Raw genomic sequence first — 10,005 nt, forward strand, 5'->3', positions numbered from 1 at the left:
TTTATTGCCTTCAATTCGGTTTTCGGTTCTTAATTTATATGCACGCATAGTTGAAACGTAAGTGGTGTCACATGTTTTCTTATTTTTTGTTTGCACATTTTTTTATTGTAATTTTTTATTTGTTATGTAATATTGTTATGGAAATTGTGTGTTGAGATGCACGAAACTTAACCTTCATTGTAAATATTTTTTAAGCAATTTTGTGTTTGTTTTTCTTTTTGTGTTGTGTCCTCATTTTGAGATAATGTTATATTATGATATCTGGGAAGTCGTGTTATGGAAAGAATTTTATGGGGTTGATGTTTTTGCATATGATACTTCATACTTACCATGGTCCATGAACCGCGATTCACCAGAGAGCCTCGTGAAATTATCAACCATCCATCTCACCTTCTTTGTGTTTACCTTTCATCTACCAAGAGCATGTCACACCCATGAGTTCACTTTCTTTCTTTGCATTCCAACCCTCCCAACATGAGCAATCGCACCTCGATTGGTTTAGGACAACATTCGGCTTTCAATTCAGTTAGAAGTAGGTCACTGTGTCCATTAAATATAGCTGAACTGCAGAGAGAGGATGTGGATTTTTTTTTTTTGATAAGAAGAGAGAATGCGAAATGATTTGATGGGATTATTGATTTTTACTGAATCCAACTATGGTATTTATAGTTATAGGTGTAGTTTTCAGACGTTTCCATGGTGGTGTGAGTGAACTAATGAATGCGAGAGAGTGGAGGTAGTGATGAGAACGACATTAATGAGATCATTATTGTGGTTGACTGAATTCGGGGGGAGGGCGTTATGTAAACCAACAGTTTTTGTTGGCTAATTTGTTCCGACCATACTTGATCGAAGAAGAAAGACTTTTGGACCGAGATTCTGAAATAATGATAGGCCCAAACAAATAAATCAAATGGAACATGAGACTTTCGTAAGTAAACAACCCATTTTTCAGAAACAAAGAATGAAAAAATAACGCCACGTGTCACATTTTGGAATAGCCTTCGCTGAGGTGGCGCATTGTGGAGCCTTTCTAGTCAACTTTATTAGTATAGATTTGAATTGAAAAAAAGACCAAAATAGCACTAAATCAAGTTTTTGTTCCCAAACTAGCACTCAATGCCAAAAGTCACAAAAATAGCACTCAAGGGGTGGAGTTTAGGGTTTAGAATTTAGGGTTTAGGGTTTAGAGTTTAGGTTTTAGAGTTTAGAGTTGAGAAATGAGGTTTTGGAGATAAGATTTCAAATTTTGAAAAATAAAAAAATTTAAAATTTTCAAAATATAAAATGCTATTTTGGTCATTTTAGTTTTTGAGTACTATTTTTGTGATATAAACTTAGAAAGGTGTTATTTTGGAGATTTGCTCATTTGAATTTGTAGGTAATCCCAATGAAAATTATATATCTTTCATTAGTTTTGACATTTTACAAAAATGCAGGTTCTTGTGGTTGTAATATAATGCTATTCATGACTCAAAAATCAATGAAATTTCAAAGTTCATCCATTGATATGCTAGATTAGTTTTGGATTGGTTTGGTTGAAGGGTTACTAACTGTAGTGATCCAGAAGTCATACATACGCTTAATAAATCTACTTAGTACGTTGTTAATCAATATGTTCTGGCCTTCTTCTTTTTGAAGACAATGTTCTATCCATCATCGACAACACATAGTTTAGTTAAATGTAGTGTTTGACTCTTTTTTTTTCTAAATTATTACGAATTTATGTCTTTATATGTGGTCACATCTAATAATAGCAAACGTTATAGGCGTACACATTGCAGTCGTAATGTTTTCTTGTGACATAACAAAGATAAAACTTTTGATAAGTAATCTTGATTTATTCATTTGGTAGGTGGAGAGGCATGGACTATGCATGGTTCTTGTTGCGCCAAACAATCCAACATTATAACCGGGGTTGTTTTGACCAAGCCTAATGGGCCTTTCAAAAGCCCAAAATTGTTCTCACCAGGAGCTGAGGGTGGTCCATATAAGAAATAAAATCTGTCTCTTTCGAGGACAGATTTGTCTTTCCACGCTCACATCAGTAGGGTTCGTGAGTCTTGAGATGTGAACCAGCGCCTAGGGTTTTGAGTCTCCACTGAGTTTTGTCCAAAACAAAATCGAGCTGAAACTTGCAATAAAGGTTAAATAAAAGTTAATAACAATATTTTGAAAATAAAAGGAGAATATTGGATCAATTATGTTTGTTGCAGGCTTTTGCCAAAACATACAAAGCGTTTAAAAAGAATCTAACACTTTTTTAACCTATCATTTCTTGTTAAACAAGAAAGGAAATAAACAAATGAAATGCTTCTCTGTTACACTAAAGGGGAAGGAAAAAGAATACAAAAGAATTTCTAAGTCATCATCGTCACTTAATGTGTAATTAAAAAAAAAAATCATCAGTTACGAAAGTGTGATGATGATATGACTGCTGTCTGCAGGTAATGACACTCCTCGCCATAACGGTGACATCTGAGGCGTTTGCGTGCTAGACAAGGAGGAGAAACAGAGTCTCTGATGGGTAATATCTTACACAACCGATCCTTGGTCCTGCACCTGTTGTCCATTTGCAAGATATTTGTTTCCTAAGTTGGAAATATCTGCTTTCCTTCTTTGAACTGATCCTCTTTAGGATTGATTCTTCTGGAATCTTCACCACCTCACTCTCTTTGGTTTCTTCTCCTCCTCTTGGTGAGCTCAGCTCTGAAGGCATTGGTTCTTGTTCTAAGCCAAAAAACTCTTCCTCTTCCTCCTCACCGTCACCAGAATCATAGTCTTCAGATACTTTTGTATCGGACACAAAGAAGAGGCTGAGATAATCTTTCTCTGCACGAGGACTGAAACTCGTACCGAACCTAACATTGGTCGACAAAGAATTCTCCTTTGCGAGCCTGCTCATCTCCTCAAAAGGGAGGTTAAAGAACCTATGAGTCGCAGCCTTCACGTTGTCAAGAACATCCAAATCAACTCCATAGTTGATCACTTGAAAGAAGCCCCATTTCTCAGCAGCGTCACAAATAGCTTCAGCGTCTTTGTTCTGTTTGGGGTTCAACATGTTGATGACTGGAATGGCCTCATCGTTGACAAACTTGTTGATGAGACGCTCTTCAAATGGTTGAATGTATTGGTCTGGAAGAGCTTTGGGTCATGTTTCTAATAAACCCTTTACGCCATTGCCTTTGTTGACTACGAACTCGTTGCTTCAGCTGGATCTGCTAACTGTGCCGTAGAGAGTGTTGGAACCATTTTGGTCGAATAAAGATTTGAGCTTTGGCTTTCGATTGTGTTGTGAATATTAGTTGGAGAGAGAGAGGAGATAGTATAAAAACAGCTTCAACACAATCCAAAGCAAAGCTCAAATCTTTATTAAACACAAAGCTCAAAGCCAAAGCTCAAATCTCTACCGCACAATTCACAAATCAAGCTCAAGTAACCGAGTTCGTGGTCAACAAAGGCAATGGCCTAAAATGTTTATCAGAAACAAGAATAAAAGCTCTTCTAGACCAATACATTCAACCATTTGAAGATCAACATCAAGGACGAGTGTTATGAAAAAGCCAAAAAGTATTAACCTTAGGCCCCCACATAAATTACAAAATTTTGGGGTTCCAAATCTCTAAAAAGTCTTTGTGAAATAGTATACAACTAGTTAAAATACTTATGTTTATGTTTTCTACTTGAATTCAAAACCAAGCATCAAGAATAATATTGTTGATATTATATAAAATACGTTTTTTTATTTATTCAAAATCTAAAGATTTTATTTTAATTTTTTCTCAAATGTGTTTATATGAAATACGTTTGTATTTTAAAATTATTTAATTGTCATATTTAGTGGTGTGAATGTTAATTTTTAACATACTAAGTTTTATTTTAATTTTTTTAGTGGTGTCATATTTAGTTTTTTTTTCTTAAAAACTAAATAGTTATTTTTCTGATTTTTAAGAAACTTAAAAGTATCTTTAAAACATGAAAATGATTTATAAAAAACGAAAATTAAAATCTCTTAAAACATAGTCCTTGTTTTTGAATGTTATTTTTAATATCTTATATTATTTTAAATTACATTATAATTATTATTTTAAATACATATTATCTTGTTTTGCCTCAGCCCCCTCAGATGGTTGGCACGGCACTACATTATGTGTAGTCTTATCTAATAAAAAATGGCAAACGATATAGCCGTACACATTGCAGTCGTAGGAAAAAAGGGAAGAAGCCAAAAGATTTTCTTGTGACATAACAAGGCTGAAATGTTTTGACTTAATTTCTTCGGTTGGTAGGTGGAGAAGCGTGGACTAGGACTAGGGCATGGTCGTTGCGCCAAACAATCTATTAATCGATACGGGGCTTACTTGACCAAGTCTAATAACGGGCCTTTCAAAACCTTTAAACTTGTTCTCACCAGAGGTATAGAGTTCGTATAAGGCAAATAAGCTCTCTCTTCAAGGACAAAGTTGTCTTTCCACGCAAGCATCACTAGGGTTTGTGAGTCTTGAGATGTGAACCAGAGCCTAGGGTTTTGAATCTTCACTGCGTTTCCTGAAAATCGAGCAGAAATTTGCTGTAAAAAGTGTAAATAAAAGCTAATAACAGTATAAAAAAAGAGGCGAATCTTGAACCATATATTACAGGCTTTTGCCAGAAACAAAAAAGAAGCTAACATTTTTTTTATACATGTAATATCTTGTTAAACAAGAAACGAAATAAACAAATGAAATGCTTCTCTGTTACAGTAAAGGGGAAGAAAAAAAAATACAAAAGAATTTTTAAGTCATCATCGTCACTATTCACACAAAAAGAATAGATCAGATCGAAAGAACTTAATGTGTAATTAAAAAAATTTCATCAGTTATGAATGTGTGATGATATCTGCAGGTAATGACATTCCTCGCCATAACGGTGACATCTGAGGCGTTTGCGTGTGAGACAAGGAAGAGAAACAGAGTCTTGAAACAGAAGCGCTTCTCGGAGACAAGTTGACTTGTTCAAGTGCTTGAAACTGAAGCTCTGATGGGTAATCTCTTACACAACCTATCCTTGGTCCTGCACCTGTTGTCCACTTGCAAGATAGCTGTTTCCCAAGTTGGAAAGATCTACTTTCCTTCTTTGAATTGATCCTTTTTAGGATTGATTCTTCTGGAATCTTCACTACCTCACTCTCTCTGGTTTCTTCTCCTCCTCTTGGTGAGCTATGCTCTGAAGGAATTGGTTCTTGTTCTAAGTCAAAAATCTCTTCCTCCTCCTCCTCATCATCACCAGAATCATAGTCTTCAGATACTTTAATAGACTCCATCTTTTTCGGTGTTTCGGTATTAGCCATCACTGGAGTTGTTTCTTCTTGTATTGGATCAACCTTGTCTTGCAAGATAATGCTCTTCTCAGGCTCCAAATCCTCTTCCAAAGAATGGTTTCTCATGTGAGTGCTTCTTTGTTTGTAAAGAGAAAACTCATCTTCATCTGTAGGACTCATCTGAAACACACAAAACAAAACACTTATAAGAACACAACCCTCACAAACTCAAGATCTAAAAGTCATTCAAATCTCTTTCTCTTACCTTTACATCAGTGATATCAACATTGTTCTCTCTTAGGAAAGAAAGAAAGTCCAAGAAATTCTCTTCAGTAGGTTGATAATGTCCACTGTGTGGCCAAACAGCCTTAAGAACACCACTCTCAACAACTAATCTCCCTGCAGCAACAGTAGCTCCTCCAGCTAAGAAGCTTGAATGTTGAAAGGTACCCTTCTTCTTCTTCCCAACGTACAACACTTTCGACGTGCTGAGCACGAAAATCCATTTGGAATCACTTTCTTCCATTGAAGAAGTATGAAGCATCTCTCCGCTGTTCTTGTAGAAGAACTTGCCTTCTTCCACAACAACCTCATAAGCTTTCCTTTCCATCTACACAAAAGAAAAACATGAAAATAATAAGAATAAGTTTCTAATTTATCGGTAGAGTTACTTGTTGAGCAGGTAAAAGAAATAGATACTAACCGGACCAAGATACTTGATGCACTGTTGCTGAAGTTTCAAACGAGGACACTTCTCCACAAGATTTACTTCTTTTCCCTCGCCAATATCAAGCCTGAAACATTTGAATCTAAGTTTAGTTTTCTTGATCTTTTGACATAAATGAGAAAAAAAAAGAGTAGGTGACAAGTAGTTACCAGTAGAAGAAAGGTTCTCTACTCTGACAGTGGAGCCATTTGTTGTAGTAAAAGTGCAGGTTGTGTCCATACCGATGCCTCGGGTCAATCTGTTATATACCAAAATGCATTAAACCAAGATCCGATTTCAATCCAAAAAGTTGTACTAATAAAAAAAAACTAGTCTATATAAAACTTACAGCTTCAAGCCAATGTTGTAGAGCAAGCTTTTGTGCTTTTCCATTCTTGGACAAACCTTTACCAACCTTAGCTGCTCTAGTCCTAGCTCTAGACCACCTCGAAATCGCGGTTTCGTGTTTCTCAATATCAAAAAAAGATATAGAACTTCTCTTCAGCTCAGCAAAATCCAATAGCTTCCACCTGTGATTGAAACAGATTAGATCACAACAATACAACTAAAAAAAAGTAACGTTTTTGAGCTTTGTGATTAAAAAAAGAAACTAACCAGCTTTGCTCCACGAGCACTGCACAATCCGCAAGCTTTCTCCTCGTACGGAAGCTCTTGTAAACTTTCTGTAACTTAATAGCAGCTTCGTGTTTAGGGTTCTTCGGATCAAGAACTGAGAGTTCCCTAGCAATCTCTGCATTGTCTATCTCGAAGCCATTCTCCATCATTCTCTCCAGCTGCATCCCTTTGAAGCTGACAGACTTCTCGACAACCATTTTACCACCAGATCCCATAGATTTCAAGATCGTGGGCTCGAGAGTTCTGTCATTGAAGTTAACGGATCTCTTGGGAGTTTTGCACTCGTTGTCATCACCGAAGCTTATGGACTTGACAGTGACGGAGTCTAGAGAAGCCTCCACGTCTTCTTGCTTGGTGTACGGACAGGAGAATGATACCCCCATTCAACAGATCCTGATAGGTTCTGACCTGAAGTGAAACATGATGAATCTGTTAAGAATCAAAACTTTTCGGATCTGGAAAATAGAGCAAAACAGAGTAATTGAAAACAAAAGATATGTATATATATATAGAGAGAGAGAAGAATCAGTTGTGGTAAAGATGAGTAAGTACCTCGAATATACGCACTTGATCAGGTTTTGTCAGTAAAAGCTCGTTTGAGGAATCTTGAAGCTTTCTCTTAGCTCTTCTTGAATCTTCTTTAGATTCTTTTCTTGAGGATTCGAAAGATTTCTTTGTTCTTGTTTTTGTTAGCTGAAGAAGGAAATGAAGCTCACAAATCGCAAGTTACAAACTCTTCAGGAATGGAGTTTATATATATAATACCGTACTCCAGGACAGATAGAGAGAGAGAGTGTGTGTGTCTTAGAGAGAGAAAGAGAAGCGTCGATATGTCCAACCACGTGTTTGTAGCTGCAGAATATTCATTCTAAGTCAAAAGTTCAAACTCAAGATTTTACTTTACCTACAAGCAAAATTTAAATATGTTGTGGGTTTATTTATAGCTAGAAAAGGTTTTTAACTGTATCATTTTTCTGAACAAATAAAGCCATTTCTTTTTTATCATCTGAATTTGACTAGATTCATTTTTTGGTATATTAATTAGTTAGTAGAATTTTAACGTCACTATGATAAAGTGACGTAGTTGCACACGTGAATCTTTACGTGAATACTATTCGTTGTTTTAAAAATACTGTTTATTATAAAAGAAGCCCAATGTTATTTCACTATTTGTTTCAATAAAATGCGATTTGATGAAATTTCCTTCTTCCTTTCGTAGCGACCCACAGAATACTACTCTATTCAATCAAAAGTGTTTTGGTGGGTCAATAAAAACAAAAAAAATGAAAAATCATGGAATTAAATAAGCATATAATAGAGTGATATCATTTGTATTTTTTAATGTAACGAGGCAACGGAATATTAATTCAAGCTTTGCATCTAGCGACACTGCATGTATTGCATAATTTATTTATGTACTACATAATATACCTTCAAATACACCACACAATACATGCATGTGTTCTCTTGAAAATTGAGACGTTTACACTGTGAGGCACATTTTGTCTTTTGTTAACACTAGAAGACACTTTGTGGTCAGGGGACACATTACTTGGACAGGTGTATTTTTGATTGACAGAAAAGCCCTCCAACGGTTTGTTAGGGGAGAGGATGTTTCCTCTAAGGAACCAAACCAGACATTTGTTTGGTCTAATAAATGAATAAGTTAAAATAGAGAGTTTTCAATTGTAGCCGTCAGATTATTTGATTAAAAGGAGATCCAATGGCTAAGATTAAGAGGGTTGGTTGGGGTCGCCATAAATGTGTTTCCTTTAACGTACCTTGCTGTGTGTTGTCTTTGTTGTTCTACGAAGCTGAAAGATAAGGGTGGGAGAGATTTACGAGTTTGAACGGACGTAGGGAGCTCCGTGCAGAGTTCCTCCGCTGCAGAAGTGAAGGTTAGTTTGTAGACTTTATCGATTTAGCTTGTTGGTGTGTAGTTTCGAAGTTGTGGTTAGGGTTTTGTTTTTTAGTGTTTTCTAGATTTCCATGGTAAACGATGTACGATGTCAATGCAGATGGACGAGATGTGTATGGTGATGTGTGGAGCATGGCTATGTGGGTCTGACGGGAAATGGGAGTTTGTGGTGGACAAGACAAAAATGGCGAGGATGATACCTGTCCATGAAGCGCTGACCATAAAGGAGATCGAGAGTCTGGTGTTTGCTGAGTTTAAGAAGTCGGAAGCTTCTTTCAATCTAGCGCTTAGCTATTGGCCGCCGGACAGCAAGGACCTTGCAACCGGGATTAAAACTCCTCCCGTCCTGCTTACAAACGATGGTGCGCTTAGGTATTTCTTCACCCACATGAAAGTTACCGGTAGTTTGAATTTGTTCGCAACTTTCGAGAGTTTGGGGTATTGTACGGCTGCTCCTGACATGGATGTCTTTGAAACACCGAGATGCAGCGCGAAGCAGCGCCAGAGTGGTACTAAAAGAAAGGCTGTCGACCTCTCCAGCGTGGGTTCGAAAACCAACTTCATTAACCTCGATGATTTCCAGCTTATTGAGGAGGTTGAGAAATTCGAAGAGCGGTTAAGGTCAGAAAGTAACCCCACTGGTGGAGGTGATTGTAATGGCTGGAGCGAGGGTATTGACAGCGACTACAGTGGGCCAGAAGAGATTGATGAAAGGGATATTAGGCCTAGAGGATATGACGTTGAGTTTTGGGAGCCACTAATAGATGGTGATTTAGGCGGCAGCGACGCCGTGGAAGTTGTGTTTAACGACAAAGAGGCAAACGGAGTTGCGAAGTTGTCGGAGGGTAGCAGCAGTGAGCCTGTTGGGGAAAGCAGCGGCGGTAGTGGTGTGAAAGGTGAGATCCCCGTGGATGACTTTGCGTGGATGGGGCGTACAAGTATTGGTGGTCGTAATAGCCGTGTCCCAGAGAGTGGTGGTCAGGAGCCTAGTAACCGGAAGCTGGAAGATGTCGATGACGAAGAGTTTGACATTCCGCCTCTGTATGATGACACAGTGTATGAAGCCGCCGAGATCCCAGGGCTTGATGTCGAAGGGGCAGATGGGGTTGTTCATGTTGGGAAGGTGTATGGGAGTAAAGTCGATTGTCAGATTGCCTTGGCAATTTACGCTATTAAAGGGCAGTTTCAGTTCAAACAGACGAGGACAAAGGTTGACTCCTTTGTGTGCGAGTGTCCCGATGAGCGTTGTGATTGGAGAGTCACAGCTCATGAGATACGCGGTTGTGGTTACTATGAAATCAGGAAAGCTCAGCTGGATCATACTTGTCCAATCGAGAGTAGGAATGGGTATGGCAGTAGGGGAACAGCTAGGGTTATAGCAGCGGTGTACAAGGCTAAATTTAAAGATCCGTCGAAAGGGCCAAAGGTGGTTGAAATTCAAAGGCT

The 10,005-nt window shown here is 37.7% G+C and overlaps 2 protein-coding genes across 2 annotated transcripts; both read right to left on the minus strand.

The window, feature by feature from the left end:
* Nucleotides 1-46: 46 nt before the first annotated feature.
* Nucleotides 47-7,398, minus strand: LOC103870110 (IQ domain-containing protein IQM2). The gene is made up of 7 exons (XM_009148222.3): nucleotides 7,194-7,398; nucleotides 6,621-7,049; nucleotides 6,355-6,535; nucleotides 6,176-6,264; nucleotides 6,003-6,093; nucleotides 5,565-5,909; nucleotides 47-5,479 (listed from the first exon to the last, which is right to left on the minus strand). Exons 2-7 carry the CDS (start codon nucleotides 7,022-7,024, stop codon nucleotides 4,859-4,861), a joined length of 1,731 nt encoding a protein of 576 aa, XP_009146470.1. The 5' UTR covers nucleotides 7,025-7,049; nucleotides 7,194-7,398; the 3' UTR covers nucleotides 47-4,858.
* On the minus strand, nucleotides 2,495-3,061 carry LOC103870165 (IQ domain-containing protein IQM2-like). The gene has a single exon (XM_009148272.1). The coding sequence runs from the start codon at nucleotides 3,059-3,061 to the stop codon at nucleotides 2,495-2,497; it is 567 nt and encodes a 188-aa protein (XP_009146520.1).
* Nucleotides 7,399-10,005: the final 2,607 nt, after the last annotated feature.

This window comes from Brassica rapa, chromosome A05 (assembly GCF_000309985.2).
Source record: "Brassica rapa cultivar Chiifu-401-42 chromosome A05, CAAS_Brap_v3.01, whole genome shotgun sequence".
Classification (NCBI taxonomy): Eukaryota; Viridiplantae; Streptophyta; class Magnoliopsida; order Brassicales; family Brassicaceae; genus Brassica; species Brassica rapa.

Excerpts from the sequence above, each read along its gene's own strand:
- LOC103870165 (XM_009148272.1), bottom strand. The coding sequence starts at position 3,061 with ATGTTGAACCCCAAACAGAACAAAGACGCTGAAGCTATTTGTGACGCT.
- LOC103870110 (XM_009148222.3), bottom strand. The coding sequence starts at position 7,024 with ATGGGGGTATCATTCTCCTGTCCGTACACCAAGCAAGAAGACGTGGAG. Across the intron at positions 6,265-6,354 it reads TACAACATTGGCTTGAAGCT|ATTGACCCGAGGCATCGGTA; the intron begins GTAAGTTTTATA and ends GGTATATAACAG. Across the intron at positions 5,910-6,002 it reads GCATCAAGTATCTTGGTCCG|ATGGAAAGGAAAGCTTATGA; the intron begins GTTAGTATCTAT and ends TCTTTTGTGTAG.